Here is a 16,738-nt window from a genome sequence, read left to right on the forward strand (position 1 = left end):
AAAAGGTTGGAGTAGCTCCAGTAGAAGATAAGATTAGAGAGTGTCGCCTTAGATGGTTTGGTCACATAAAACGGCGGCTTTCCGATGACCCTGTTAGGAGAGTAGAGGTATTAGATTTGACTTATGTTAAGAAAGGTAGGGGTAGACCTAAAAAGACATGGTTAGAAAATATTAGGAATGACCTTTCTTTATTAGATTTAAACGAGAATTTGACTTTTAATAGGACACAATGGAGAAAAAGGATTCATGTAGCCGACCCCATGTAGTGGGATAAAGGCTTGATGATGTTGTTGTTGTTGTTTGCAAGTTCTTTGTTAATGAATTGTTGATGGCAAACTTAAAAGTATATTTGCAAAACATTCTTCCAATTCGGTCTACTCAGGTTGTTTCAAGAGGAGGCAATCCATGATTGTTAATCGGACTTCCAAGATGTTAAGTCTAAAAGCCCTATGGTTTTAGCATAGTAGGTTTATTTGCAGACTCGAAATGATGTCGGAAATATGAGATCTTGATCAGGTTTATCTATATCCCCCAAGCCACTTTCTTCTAACTAAATCTTAGGCTAAAAGTTGTGCTTAAGTGACTACCTTGATTGAGATTTGAATGTGTTCTCCTGTAATGGGAATGTTTTATAAGTTATGAGTTTCGACCCTAGATCTAAATAATTCCTTATCAAGCGCCAGGGGAAATCTCGTTGATTTAAATTCAGTTTAACTAAACAAATTTCTCCTTATTTATCTTAACTTGAACAGGCTCAAGAGTGTTGCTTTTTTTAAGCTGTCGAAGTGATAAGAAGGTCACAAGGAGGTGGAACTGTCTGAATTATTTCTTTGAATTATTAGAATAAAGTATCTGCTAGATCCCATTCTAAGATGTGTGGTAAGTGTTGGTAAGTGTCCAGGTTTTAATTTTGTGAACAATAATGGGTTCAAGTAAATGGTTCCAATTATTTTTAATTCTTATTCTCTTTTGATCTTTTTCGGTGGGTGTGGGTTAATCTTTCCATCATATTAGACAGGTTCCATTTTGGTAATATGGTGTTTTTAATTATCTCCAGCAATAGAGCCGTTTTTTCACGGTCATTGTCCTAATCCTCTCCTCTTTGGTTGCCTTGGTGGTTGTTGGAGGATCTTACGAGGACTGAATGGCAACGAAATTTCTTGTTGACCTTTTCTTCACTATGATGTTAAGAATTTCAGGGATTCAAATTTTAAAATCAATTTGTAACTTGTTGCTATAGCGGTCTAGATAACTCTTTCTTGGCTGATATGTGCTTGATACCCATAAAGTTGTAGAGTCCATCCTTGTTCATGGTTTCTTCTCTACTTAGTCGACCCAAATCTGCTGTTTACTAAAATATCAATTTTAGGGGATGGCATGTTGTGCTAGTAAGTTTTACTAAAGTTTCCTATGCCATCCTAAAGAAGTGTGCCAATCGTAAAATCTGCTTGATGTGTGACATATAATTTCTCTCAGATTCATGTATTTTAGGTGGTATTTCCTTTCTTAAGGGAATTCTTTCAGTAGCTTTTTCTTGTCATATGTAACTTTTTGGCGCTTATCTTTTTGCTCTTAGTAGTTCAGGGTGTTTTTCATTTGTTTTCTTACTGATTGATAAATGGGATATTTACTGGTGTTTTTTTTTGACTCATCTCGAGTCTAACAGCCAGAAGGATGGCTCGTTTAGTTTTTTCCACTTCTTGAAATATCCAACGAATTGCTTTTGAAGTTAATTCTGCAAATGCTTGTTTGCACTTGTTGCTTTGATGTAGAGCTATGCTGCAAGCTTTTTCATGTTTCATTTAACTTCATTTATAGAAAACTTTCCACCAGACATTTTCCTTCTCTTTAAACCAACAAATATTCAAAGGAAGCACTACTTAACCTCAGAACCATATGCTACCACTGAAAATTTATCTTCAATAAGTATATTAAAACAACATCATTTTTTCTGAATTTACAGTAAAAGAAGAGAGCATAGCTTTGAACCTATCTACTGCGCAAAAAAAAAAAAAAAAAAACTTAAAATAACCAGAAGAAACAAGAACTTATAATTTTAACTATGATTTTTTTCAATTTTGACTATGATTTAATAATAAACTTATGTTTTTAGTTCAGTATATGAAATTTTCAACTTCTAACTTTTTCCTATCGTCCTGCAATTCTTTGTGAACTAAATCATAGTTTAATAACCATATTTAATGGTTGTGATTTATTCTTTAGAAAAAAAGGGCACCACTTGAAGTTCATACTTATTTTTTGGCCAAAATTTAAAAAAAAATCCATGTTTGTACGTCTTTGGCTTCTTCGTCTATAATTTAAAGCATGTATTAATTTGGAAGGAAGCAAATAATTTGCCATCTTGTTGTAGATAACTAATTGTTGGTGGGTTCATATATTTTATTAGGGATTAATGTAATTTCAACCAAACACACGCATGCGTGCTGCATAGTTAAAGTAATATTCTTTTATTGAATTTTCATATTTTGTTCTAAATATTAAATTCTTCCCTGGAAAATATTTTTTGTATGCCCTTTGTATTGTTGTCTTGCTGAATTGCTTCTCTTATGACTCTTTTTTCAGGGACATGAGCTCACAATGCTTGTGCTATACCATATTCATGCTATTATGATATCTGAATCAAATGAAAGTTCCAACATTGCTGCGAGTAATTATGAGAAATTTCTACTATCTAGTGTGAGTTTTTAAATTTCGGTTAATTATTAGTGTTGGTATTTTTTTTTTAATGTTTTTTTATAGAAATGTTTCATGCATCTCTGACATGAGCATTAAATCTTGTAGGCAAAAGGCCTTATTGATTCATTTTCAGCTTCAGATAAGTCCTTTAGTAGACTTCTTGGAGAAGCTCCATTTTTGCCCGACTCTGCATTGAGATTTTTGGAGGATGTTTGCTACTCAAGTGTTTATGATCACCTTAAGAAAGATGCTTTTGATGGCGATCGAGCTACTCAGGGTTTGGGTACTTTATGGAGTCTAATTTTGAGTCGTCCATCTAATCGTTTAGCTTGCTTGGAGATTGCTTTGAAGGTAAATACTTTTTTGTTTGCAAAATTTGTCTTTTCTATAAGAATGCATTGTATGAGTATAAATAATATTTCGAACAGGATCTAGTTGCATTTTTTAGCCTTTTTTTTTTTTGCTTAAAAAAATAACAGGCAACCATGCCAAAAGTTATGGTCGTATGCATTTTTTGATTATTTGCTTTATTGGGGATTATTATTTGTTTATGTTTGACATCATGTTGTTTACTGAAACTTTTTTCTGATATACTTTAAACTGTTGGAGAATGCTCTCCTTTTGTATTTACTGCATTTCGAAGATGGTTCAAATTATGGTTTGAATCATGATCAAACAATGTTTGAACAATGATAATTCAACCATGTTCAAAGATGGTTCGATCATCATTTGATCATCGTCCGAAGACGATTAGATCATGGTTTGATCGTGGTTCGGAGATTGTTCGAATCATGATTAGATAGTTCGATCATATTTCAACCATTATTTGATCATAGTTCGAACATGGTTTGATTATGATTTGATTGTTATTTGAATCATGATAAAAAATGGTTAAATCATATTTTGAAGATGGTTCATAGATGTTTCATTTCGTTTTACCTTCATTAGCTCTTTTGAAAATTAACTCATTTGAGTTATTTTTCTCTAATGCAGATGTTTGCACTAGTTATACTAGTAGAGAGCATTGTAGTGCTCGGTCACATACAAAGTTTAAGGTGTGATGGTGAGTTTGATTAGACAGTTCAGGGCTAAAGATCTCATTATCGAGGCCGAGAGACACACCCCTTTTTTTAGTTCTTCAAAACTCTTATACCGCAGGTGTCTAGGTCCCTGATTTTATCTATTGTTATTCATGATGATTGATTTTGAGAATGAGGGATGCTCCTCTATGCTCAGCATTGTAGGGAAGAACACTAAATTTGAAGTTGTTGAGTTTACTTTGATCATTGGGTTGCAATTTATAGAATTCCAATTTGACGAGTTCCAAAATAAGCATATGTAGTTGGCTGCTTGGTAAGTTCCAAAATAAAGATTTGGAGAATGCTTTCATGGAGTGCACTTTTTGTAGATTGTGTCCTCCCCAATTATGATAAACATAATACTGTTTTAACTGAGATGCTTGATTTGTTTGATGTTGAGAAAGCATTTTTGGATACCCGTGGGGTAGGATGATTTTGGAGAGAGAACACTAGGAGGGCTAAAAATGGATATGGTGCACTACATGGCCACATTCAAAGAAGAATGACCCAAACCAATGCATTTTAACTAGATATCCAATATTTCTATAGTTTCAATTTATGAAGCCATTCCAGAGCTGGGGAGGAGATATGTTGATCTCTTTGGAGAAAGGGCACCAAGGACATTAAGTTGGAAAAATAATAAGGTGCTTATAGGCAAGGATTTTTTTACCATTGCTAATAATTAAAATGCAACTAGGGAAGAGCACCTGTGTGTATTTTTGGTTTATGTGTTTCATGTTTATTGTAAATTAACTCACAAGCCTTTTCTATCTTATTTTTTGTGAATGACTGTCCATACTACACAGATGCATAGAGCTTATGAGGACTTCTATAAATCCGTTGTACATATTCCTATTTAATATATCTTAGTAAGAGTTATAAAGAAGAGGACTAGCACTCTCATTTTTTAGGAGAGACCAAGTGAGGCAGCAGAAGCACATATAGTTGTAAGTTAGTCCATGCCCTCCTATGAAAGGTTTAAAGTAGCTTTTTGTCATTATGCATGAGTTGAAGAGGAACTAGATTAGGTTGGAGAATAATCAAATAAGGCTGGAGAGAAAATTGGATGTTTTGATCACTCTTGTTCATAGTTTTTCAAGTAGGGAGGAGCATGGAAGAAATGAGCAGAGCGAGATGATGCTTGAGATTGATCCAACCATTCACTCAATTGACATTGTGGATGACGTGCAGGAGCATGAGATAAAATAGGAGTTGCAGGAGGAGATGGAGGATATAGGGGATTAATCCCTTGATTGTGTATCTACAGAGAAAAAGGTTGAGAAAGCAGGGGCTTTTAGCCCATTTCTTGAAATTATACATAAGAGTAATGCACAATTATTAGGATTTAAAAGAAGGATACAAAAGAAAAAGAAATATTTGATTAAGGATTTCACAGATCTATTAGGAAAGAATTGACAAGCCTATGTTTTTACACGCCATTGATCCCCTATGCCAGATTAATGGGGAGCAACCTCCTTCAAGTCTTGATTGTCAAGATTAGTTGACAACTCCAAGGAAAAGGAAATAGGAGTGGGCATGGAAGCACAATGCGGTTCTAACAGTTTCATACTCCCATATGGTTAGATAAAAAGGTGAGATCTTTTAATTTATTGAAGGTATAGTTCCAAAGTTTGAAAATCTTTATGCCATTTTTTTGCAGTATATTGATTCTTTAAGCTTTTTAATAAGGGAGCAATTTAGGCACCACTGATGTAATACCTAATTTTACAAGATAAATTATACCCTAAAATACTAACTTTAATAAAAATTATAAAAAACATGCTATTGTGTTCTACACATCAAATGGATTAATTCGACTGTAGAAGCATATGTTGAATTGTAATAATGTAAAAGTTGTGTAATTAGTTTTCATTTGAACTATTTCCCTAAAGTTTTATATAGGTTTGTTGTTTATTAATGAAATTTACTGTAGCAAGGGTATTTAATCTGATAGGTGTAGTTCAACTTCGTTGTTGTATTTTCTTAAAGATGGGCATCTTCAGCTTCCTCGCTCTCGGTTCGCCTCCGTTTCCCCTACATCCTCCATAACCGCCCATCCCACAAATTGGTGGACCTCCACGAGTGTCCCGATCCTCCCTTTTGTTCTCGTACCCAAACCTTTCTTCAAAATCCCCCCTTCTTCTTTCTATATCATCACCCATTCACTCAAAATCAGCCTCCCTTCTCGAAAAATTAGCACCCATTTGTTCAAACCTACTACTCTCCTCCCTAGAAATAAGTTCTAGGGGAGGCATCCCATCTCCCTCCAAAAATTCTAAATCCTCCTTGTCAGATTTGAGTTTTACCACTTCCTTGATCATCGGTGACTCCCTTCGCCTTCGATGACGTCGTCTTTGGCTCAGCTTCAAGTAACTTCTTCAAGATTTCTTCCACGACGGCAAACTTTCCATCCATCTTTTCATGAACAACTGAAAATTGATTTTCAAATTAAAAAATCTTTTCCAAAAAAACTAATTTTAATTGTCCCATATCTCCTTCCAATACTTCCATTTTTCTCTGATGTGACCCAAATTTTTTATCACAAAAAAGAAAACTTTCTAGATAATAAAAACTAAAATGAACTCACACAAACTAGACGAATTAGACAAAACAAACTTTTTATAAGATAAAAGACTATTACAACTTGGACACTTACAAATCTTGAACACAAACACCTTACAAATACTTTAATAACATGGACACAAACGAACCTAAAGGAGCTTCATTCCATTAGAAGAAGGATATAGGTGAGGTTGATACTTGCGGCGAGGAGGAGGAGAAGCTCGCAAGCTTTCCTAGACAAAGAGAGGAAGAAGTGGCATAGCTCGCAAGCTATCCAAGAAAACCCTCAGGTTTCTTTCCAAAAATCACATTTTTAACTCTCATTCCCTCTCAAAAAATTTCATATTTATAGGCAAGAGAGGAGAAACCAAACAACTCCAAAAAAAACCCTTCATATTCTTAATTTAAATGAGGGAAATGAAAAGCCAACATCCCACTCATAATTCTATACTGAAAACAAAGCACCAAAGTCACAAAAAAAGCCCCAACAGCCACGGGAAAGCAGCCCAGGAAGATTTCGAAGAGGCAGCCGCATGAACCAAAGAGGCCTGGAATGAATTGAGGCACCAAAGACACAGGAAAAACCACCCAGCACAAAAAACCAAGGGACAAGCATGGAAATCCACGGGACAAAGGGGAATGGAAGAGACACAAGGGAAGAAACCAAAAAGTCATAAATAAAGGCAAGGGAAGAAACCTAAGAGCCACAAGGAGGAGGGGATGAATCTAATTAATCTTTAATTTATGAGCTTAAAAGGCTCTCTACTAGATATTAATGAGCTGAAAAAGAAGAAGCTCATTAATGAGCTGATTTTTAGTGGAGATAAAGAAACTCACAAAATTTAAATCTCAACTTGTTTTGACCCCTCCCTTGCTTACATATTTCTCCCAGCCATAAATATGCCGAATCGATGCTCTAATACCAATTTGTTAGAAAAGGGACTCTTTCTCACAAAAAAAATCAGCAAGCGACAAGGGAGAGTTGACAAACACCTTTTATTTAAAGATTATGATGCAATCAAAAATTTGGGAGAGGAGGGACCCAAATTTTTGATCACAAAAAGATTACCTTTCTAAGAACAAAGAAATAAAGACATAGAATAGACAAATAAACTAAAAACAACAACTTTACTTCATAATATAAAAACTATTACAACTTAGACAAGACTTACAAACAACTCTTGCAAGACACTTACAATTTGGACGCTTCAAACTTTGACACAAACAAAATGACACCCTAAAATTGCTTCACTTGAGAAGAAGGATACAATGGAATGGATACTATGGATCCCCTATTAGAGAGAATGATTCGGCTCTCCCAAATCCCTAGCTGGCGGCTAGAGCCTAAACAACTTGAGCAAGAACTTCCCTCCCAACAAGAAACCAAAAACTGAGATAAAAAAAACAAACCCTAGGAGCAATTCCCTCTTAAACAAACATTAATCCCCTCTAATTCCCAAACAACCCATTCCATTTAAAAATTTCCTCCTAAACCCCCTCATTCCCCCTAATTAAGCTTGTGGAACCCACTATCAAGGGGGCGACATTGATGGGGGCAGAACTTCCCTTGTTTTGCTACCAGGACCGGCCGTGGGACCATTCTATCAAATAGATGCACCAAAGAGTCTTTATTGTCTTTAAGTTTTGAGGAATCCATACCTCTTTTCTTCCATAATGTTTCTTTGGTTGTCACCATTATTGAACCTTCAATAGCCTTTGGTTCCTGCATTACCTCTTGTCGGCTTTCCTCCAGCACAAATGAGAGAATGGTCTCAAATAGTGAATGTGTCTCCTCTTTGCCAAAGATCTTAACTTTAACTTGGTCAAACTTTGCATTTAATCTAGCAAGAAAATCATACACTTATCTTTCTCAATAAAGCTTGTCATGATAACAGCATATTCTGGACACTTGGTTTCTATACATATGTAGTGATCAAGTTCTTTCCACAAGCCTTAGAGGAGAGTGACATATTTAATCATGTTCTTGCTTCCTCGTTTTGTGCTTCCCACCTTTACCTTAATTTTGAAGACTTGAGTATCATCCCAAGCTTTTGAGGTTTGCCTGGTGGCATCTCATATGTCCTTTGTAGTAGATAGGAACATGAAAGTATCACTAATTTATAGAGTCATGGAATTCAACAACCATGACATAATCATGGAATTCGCTTCATCCCATGCCCACAAATTTGGATCTCCTTTTAGTTCTACCAAATGAGGTGATTCATCTTTCCTTTTCCTTTTAAGTAGGTCATCACAAATTGAGACCACATCAAGTATTTCTTCCCATTTAAGCGATAGGAAGGTTGCATATTTTGGAGGCCTCCTCTTTCTTGTTACACCATAGAGTTCTCCATTTGGTCAAAAGCTTTGGGAGGAATTAACTTCAAACATTATGACGTCAAAGGGTAGCGATGAAGGCTATATCAATCAAGCCAGCAAGGTGCAGCGCAACAATGAATGCTGCATTGGTTATAAATAGGATAGCAAGGGAGTGGAATCACAAACGACTCAGGCTTCATGCGAGAGAAGCCTTGCTCGACCCCTCCCCCTGGCTCCATCACTTGCATGCACGCGAGAGGAAAGGGCCTCGATTCACATGCAGAAGCCACAGGCGTAGGTCCCTTGCTCGATTGTTTTGCTTGATCGATTCTCAGTCCACACGAACTGCTCGGTTTGGTCTGCTTCACGTACACAGATAGTTGCTCGATTCTTTTTGCTCCCTCGCTCGGCCAGATGCACGTAGGGATCTGGGTTCTCAGTCTCTCCCCTATCTTGCTTTCAATCTCTCTCTCGATTGGATAGATGCAAAAGATAGAACCAAGCTGGAATATGCTCCCTCTCATTTATCAAGAGAAGGCCGGCAATGAAGGCACGATAGTAGAAAAAAAACTCAGAATTACGGTAACAGCATGAAGGCTCCTATGCCATGTTAAATTCAGAGAATTGGATAGAGAAAAGACTTAATTTCATTGTATAATGCTCTCCCTATTTATAGATTTATACAAGATATCTTAAAAAGGAAACAAATCATGCATAATTGCATTAATATAATCCTTCCTAAATTAGACCACGAAAATATGGAAGGAGATTGGTGTGATCCCGGTGAGCCTCCCTCGGATGTCTATGTTGGCTATAGGATCAAGAGGGAAGGGATGATTGGGATGGTTGGGACAATATTTGACAGTCAGCATAGTCTTTTCTTTTGATCTTACTGTTTTTTTCCTTTTTTTAATTTTCATGGTTCTTCAGCACTTTAGGATAGTATAAACCATGATACATCAAGTTTATGAAGTTTTTTTCTACCACATATGTTCAATTAAACTGCTGTTATGGTTGCATTGCTTTGAACATCTATATATGCCACATTGTTAGGATCTGTTACTTTAGGATAATGCATGTTTATGTTGATTGTATGGTTTATTTTGTTCTTAGGGTGACGGAAAAAAAAGATAGATAAGCAAATTTTTTATTTATTGTTTATGCATACTTTATAGTTTCTTTAGCATGCATACATTATTTTGGGTAAAATGGAGGTGTACAACATAAGAAACCATCAGTTTATATCTGCTTTAGAAGGAGGAATCAAACTGGGCGCTAACAGGATCATTTATTTATTTATTCTTCGAACCAGATTTGTCACTTTGATGGAATGCTTATCAGTATATTATTGGGAAACATTTATTCTCTTAATTTAATTTAACCCGATGTCATTATGAACGGCTGTTCTCTCTTCTATTTATATTCCTAGAATTTCTTAATTTGAATAATTTCAAGCATAAAGAAATATGTTTAATCTTCTGTAGGCAATTTTATTGTCATGTTTGCTTGAGTTGCACTTAGTTTAGAAGTTGATATTTGTTATGAATCCTGAATCAGGAGATAGTATATGATCAGCCACTTTTCATGACAAAAGAACTTATGAGATTGATGTGTGTTTGCAGTGTGCCGTTCATGCTAAAGAGGAAGTTAGAACGAAAGCTGTTCGGCTGGTATGCAATAAAAATCTCTATGTTATCCGTTCTTCTCTATTTTTTTTCTTCCTTTTATGATATGCTATTGTGCTTCTCTACAAGATAATTTTCTCTTCAACAAGCATATCCTTAGTATTTGAGTTCTGATTTCATTCTTTTCTTTATTTTTAGGTGGTAAATAAGCTCTATATTCTGCAATATGCCTCAGAACACATTGAAAGCTTTGCTAAAAAAATGCTGTTATCTGTTGTCAATCATCAAGTTTCAGAGGCAGAGTCCCAATGTACCAGTTCTAGTGGACAGAGAACTGAAGTAATAAACTACTTTCTTAAATGCGATTTTGAGCTCTTTAATGTTTATATTAGGTTTTTCTTTACGCTAATATATTGATTTCTTAGATTTTCTGTTCTAGGTGTTTACATTAGAGAACAATTACATAATATAATTGGATAATGGATAGCTGATACATGATTTTTTGGCATTTTGTTCTTGTAGTGCTCTGAAAGGAAAGAAAGTCCTTGTTGAGAACAATCTATGTGAATGAATACCCATTTTTAGCTTGCTATTGATATATTTTATATCTTTTATTAGAATCTCATATTTTTTTTTTGCATAAAAATGGAGTCAAAATTCCTTGATGAGTAAATTGAAGGTTTGTTTGGCTTGCTATTGCTATAGGTTATATCTTCAATTTGTTTTTTTATTTTTTTATTTATGGTCTAAGATGATAAAAAAAAAAGTTTGTTTTCTAATACAAATTTATTTTTTTTCAAAAACAAAAAAACCTATCTCCTCCTTTCCCGATGAATGGCCAAAGCACACACTTGATTCCTTTCTAGCTGCTCGTCGCCAACCTTGCTCTTCCCTAGCTGCTTGCTGCTGTGCCCATCGCCTCTGCGGACAATTGAAAATTTTCTTGTTCTTTTTTTACACCTTAGTTAGCACTTTCATAAACCCCTTCTAGATTGACACCATGACCTTGATTTTGTTCCTGATGAAGTGTCACGCCTTGATGACATTGGCACGATGAACAAAGGAGGAAACAACAAAGACATTAGCCTCCTTAATGGGAGTTGTGTCGAGGCTTTGGTCAAGTGTGATGTGATAGAGGGCCCAAGGACTTGCGCTACAATGTAGACATTTATGAGTTGACGAGTGACCTTGGGGGCTAGGCCTCTTACTAGAGCTCCACGACTCTGTGGGTGAAATGGGGAGAAAATTGTTTTGAAATTATAGGATGAGGTATTTTCTTCAACTGCTCATTCTTTGATTCTACATAATCATTCATAAAATCATTCAATTTCGTATGCTTAGTGTTATAGTTGGGACCTTCCTCTCGGCGGGATTTCTCCTTACACTGATTCGTCTTTATCTTAACTCTTCTTAGCATGGTTGATGTACGAGACAGGGTAGGTACATTAACATCATTAATGTCATATGAGGAACCTTGATGCGAAGATGATATAATGAACTCATATTTTTGTAAATTGTAAGAAACTTTTCAATATGAGTGATATGTCTCAAATCTTTGCTTTCATAAGGTAGTATGCAATCAGGACAACTGTATTAAGGTAGTATGCAATCAGGACAATTGTATCCATCATTCTTGGATATCCCATCGCAAGAACTAGACACAGTATGATCACGAGGTGGCTACATTGGTTGGTCCAAAATATTCAAGCAAATCGAGCAGTTGAGCTTCAACTCAATCTTCTTTAGATGGGTCATCTGCTATTCTTCGCAAGTGATACTACATATCACTTGCCACTTTCGCTGGCAAGATGCTACGCACATCGTGGGTTCTCCAACGCTGCTTGTAGGTACTTGCATTTACTATAGCTCTTTTATATCTGCTCATAGGTAGCATTTGGTGTGTGTGATGGTCCCCTACAGTAACTCGTAGGTGCTTACATCTGTTGCAAGTCAATCGTCTTTGCCTGCAGGAGATAAGTGTCTTTGCTTGGCATTGAGTGGTAGGTGATTGTAGGGGTGATCTGGCATCTATTGCATATTGTTTTTCATCACCCGTAGGTGGACTACTGTAGCTTGACGGGCTTCCTACAGTTGCTTGCGGGTGTTCATGCTTGTAGAGGGCTTCTGATTTCAGCTTGCACATGTATTATCACATCGTAAATCCCATACTTACGAATCTACTACAATCTTCTTAAATGTGCTTGTAGGAGAGTCATTATACTGGTGTCATATCCAGCTTGCATATGAACCATCACTTTGTAGGTTCTCTACAGTACATTTATGGCAATCCCCTTTAATGTGCTTGTAGGGAGATCCTTGTGCTTGCATCATGCCTACCATCCTCATTAATAGGCAACATAGTGTGCTTGTTTGTAGTAGCATCAGTTGTATGCAAGCTGTTGATGTTGACTGCAAGGCATTGTTACATTCATCGCCTGTTGGACTTGTGTGAGTTGTAGTGCACATGCCATGTCTTCTACCATTAATTGCAAGTGCCACCATTTCAATCTACAGGTTGGCTATTGATTGTACAGTCTTTCATTATTACATATAGGAGGTGTTTATACTCTTTGCAGTAGACTAGCATTATTTGGAATTTATTGAATATCATTTGTGCATTGAAGGTATTGTTCGTTGCAAGTCTCGTGCTTGTTCATTTATGCTTGATTGAATGCATTGAATTTATCATTTGACATCCGAATTTCTTTATTTGATTGTGCGTTTTAAAATTTCGGTTCTATTCCTTGCTGTTAGTTCAAATTTTGTCCCGTGTTATTCTTTCAATTTTGTTCATTCTCATTCTGAATTTCCGCAGTACCCCGACGTATCCCCTGCTTGGGGGAAATTTGGGGGGCTGGGCCTTCCCACCACACCGAGAAAGACGTGTATAGTAAGTAGGTGTCCGAAGACACTGCGGTCGTGGTCTTCAATCCCACCACGCTAAGAAAGGCGTGTATGGGTCTTCAGGGGTACTTGCTTTTGAAATGCATAATTCTTTCCCTGCAGGCACTGAGGCGCGTACGGGTACTTAGAGTTGTCCCCGTCACGCAAAGAAATACGTAGAAAGGATCTACCCGTCTCGCCACAACTGTCGCACTGGGTTCCCTCGTACCATGCTAAGAAAGAGCCGAGAACGGGGTTTGGATCATTATACCTAGTGCATGGGTGACAATGATGGTGTTGAAGCAACGGCTTCAAAGGCATGAAAATCGAGGACATGTTTCAAATTTCACTTCTCCATTTTTTTCTTCTTTTTTTTTTCTCCTTTTTTTCTTTCTTTTTGTATTTCTCTTTTTTTTGTCATCTTATTTTTTTGTGCACGCGGGCGCGCGCACAAACACACATATATATATATACACACACACATCTATTTATAATAATAATAATAATAACATTATTAATATTAATTTTAATGGATATTATTAACACCAATATTAACTTGATAGGGATTACCTTGCTATTGGCGGCTTTTGGAGATCAGCAGAGAGGTAGTTTTAGCGGGGCAAGTGGTCTTGCGGATGCTTGGGGGAATCGAGCAGAGAGAACATGAGAGGGAGGTTGGAGAGGCTGGTTATGGTTGCTTGGGGTCGAGTTGGTTTAAAGCAGGAAGATTGGAGTGGGATCAGACAGTTAGGGCTTGCAGTTAGACGGATGTATGCAGCTCAAGGTTTGATTTTGTCACAGGGAGTTGAGTCTGAACAGCTTGCGAGCATGAGGAAGGAGACTACTGCTTTAGTCGGAGCTGGGTTTGCGAATGGGAGAGGGATCGAAGGTGATGAGTTTGTGCAGTTTTGGCTGTGTTGATCGGCTGGTCGGAGGTGTTGTCGAGTGAGAAGAGGACGGGTGTGATGATGTCGAACGACATAGGGGAGATTGACTATTGAATCTGGAGGGTTTGCGAGGTCGATCTGATAGGTGCAGTCGGCTGAGGTTGGATCGGCCGAATGTAAGTGGGCTGCGGCTGTGTGAGGAGCTCGAATGGTTGTAATTCGGCAAAGGTGAGACAGAGGTTGTATGTGAGAGGAAGAAGAAGAATGAAGCGTCGTTGGTCTTCATTTTAATGATGAGGTAAAAGGAGATTGTGGCGATGAGACGAAGGTTGTGGGCAACAACATCTGTCGTGCGGAGCACGATGCGCTGAACTCGTGCGCGCATCGTCGGACAGCCGAGACAGTTACGTGAGATTTGATGATTTTTTTTTTCTCTGTAGAGGTCAATACATAGCAACCCATATATCCCTTGTGCCATTGCCCAAATTCCACTTGCACCAAACTTTGCTACTGTGTTTTACTTTTTTGTTCATCCATGCAACAAGATATTTCTCAAGAAAGATGCAATATTCGTAGGTGGATCTCATGTCCACATGTGAACCTACATAGTCTACGCCTTTGTAAGCTCCAAGACCTAATCTTGTGTTTCTTTTATACAAAATTCCTTTCTCCATATTAGCTTTTAAGCAAAGTAGAATTTGATAGAAAGCCTCTAGAAGGGCTTCCCGTTGATCATGCATAAATTGACTTAAACATTGGCAAAATAGGCTATATCTAGTCTTTTATGAGTTAGATAAATAAACTTTTCCACTAACCTTTGGTACATTTTTTTGTCCACAATAAGACCTTTTGCTTCCTTGAATTTATGATTCAGATCATTGCGTGTAGACAGGTTTGCATGGTAATTTATTATTTTCTTCTGGAGATCAATGACATTTCTTTAGTAAAATGAAGTTTCCATGTTGTGAGTGAGCTACCTCTATTCTTAGGAAGTATTCCCATTTTCCTAGCCACTTTATCTCAAATTAGTTGATCAAACTTCGCTTCAGAGATTCTTTTTCTAGCTTATCGTTTCTTGTTACAATTAGTTTATCAGCATACACCATTTAAGCTTTGGTTCTCCTTGGCCAACTATCACTTTCGTAAATCCTCCCAAACAAGCTCTGGGTGATTATTTGAGATCATATTATACTTTTTTTGGTTTGTAGACCTTGTTGGTTCCAAGAACTCCAAAGGTAAGAGTAATATTGATGTAGAACGGGAAAAGGAGGCCCCGTTTAGGCTAAGTTACATGCCAAGCACTTAGTCAAAGTCCGGAAACAAGTAGTCAATATGTTGAAGGAGTTTGTCGTAGGAGGGGTCGTATTCTGTGTCCGGGTCAGCCCTCCATGCGAGAAGTCGCTGTTTTGACTTTGGGAAGGGTTGTATGACAAGGGGAGACTTCTCCAATGGTGCTGTAGTGAAAACAGTCTAGATCAAACTGCTGGACAGCAGTTTGATCTTCCCAAACAGCAGTTATTAGGCTTACGATTATTGGAGATGTGAGAGCAAGGGTTGGAATTCCTTGACGGCAGTCTTAGAAAATAGTAGACTCCATGTGGGAGGAGTTTGAGAAGGGTTTAGTGTATAAAACCAATGTAAAGATGTTGGGAAAATTCGGCCAGCTGGGGAATACAGGAAAGAATTTTGGTTTTCAAAATTAAAGGTTGTTAACGTGGGGAGATCTCTAGAGTAAATAAGAGGAGAGAAGATCGGGATTTGTGGAGGGAATTTTCTGAGTGAACGAGGGAGTTAATTAGGAGCATTAATTGGCTCTTAATTAGGCAAAGGAACGAGGAAGAGGGGCCGGCCTAGGAGAAAGGGAGGGAGAGGGGTTTGATTTCAAATAAGTGGGCCCCAATTACTTAAGTGAATTAATCCTTAAATATGAAATTAAATTTTAAATTTAAAGCTGCGATTAATTCCTTAATTAAAGGGAGGAAATTGAGGGGGCATTTAACTCCTAATTCAAATTTGAATTTTGAATTGGAGAGTTAAAACCATCCAAATGTGGATCAAACCCAATTAGGAAAATTTTCAAATTTGAAATCCAAAATTGTCATGGGTTTATAATTTCAATTGAGCACTTTTCAAAAATAGGTGAGCTAAATTAGGAAATAAATTTGAATTTCAAATTAAGTCCTAATATCATGCACCCCAAATTAGGAAATCTAAGGAGAGTGGAGAAAGGATGAGGCCGGCTAGGGAGCCATGGCCGGCGGTTTGGAGGTTTTTCGGGTGAGGGACCGGCGGCGAGGTGGAGATGGAGACGACGTGACGATGGAAGTAGGAAGATAAAAAAATAAGACGACGAGGAGCAATAAGAAGGAACAAAATAAAACAAAAAGATAGAAAATAAATGATAGAAGATAAAAATCGCGAGCCTTGGGCTCTTCCAAAGACTGACGGGTGATTCTTTGCCCTTCTCCAAGGGACTTCAATTCACGAGCTCGGATGCATCCTGCGGCTGGTGAAGACTCCGATTCCTCTCCATAGAAATCTCACTATCATCCTCTCACAAGAGCACAATTGCTGAACACAAATTTTTAATATTAATTCTTCATTCCCTATTACAATAGCTTAAGGCCTTATATATAGGCCACAACATGAGAAAAATCAAAATTACAAAATTGCCCCTTGGGCCACA

General features: G+C 37.2%; 1 protein-coding gene across 1 annotated transcript in view; it reads left to right on the forward strand.

Moving 5' to 3' along the window:
• The window catches only part of LOC110105937, a 112,944-nt gene that overhangs the window by 62,365 nt on the left and 33,841 nt on the right, over positions 1-16,738 (forward strand). The window contains exons 12-15 of the mRNA XM_020835631.2: positions 2,584-2,697; positions 2,803-3,048; positions 10,280-10,327; positions 10,481-10,621. Of these exons, the coding sequence (XP_020691290.1) occupies positions 2,584-2,697; positions 2,803-3,048; positions 10,280-10,327; positions 10,481-10,621 (549 nt within the window). The remainder of the gene's footprint in view (positions 1-2,583; positions 2,698-2,802; positions 3,049-10,279; positions 10,328-10,480; positions 10,622-16,738) is intronic.

The sequence above is a fragment of the Dendrobium catenatum genome, unplaced genomic scaffold, assembly GCF_001605985.2.
Source record: "Dendrobium catenatum unplaced genomic scaffold, ASM160598v2 fragScaff_scaffold_754, whole genome shotgun sequence".
Taxonomy (NCBI): Eukaryota; Viridiplantae; Streptophyta; class Magnoliopsida; order Asparagales; family Orchidaceae; genus Dendrobium; species Dendrobium catenatum.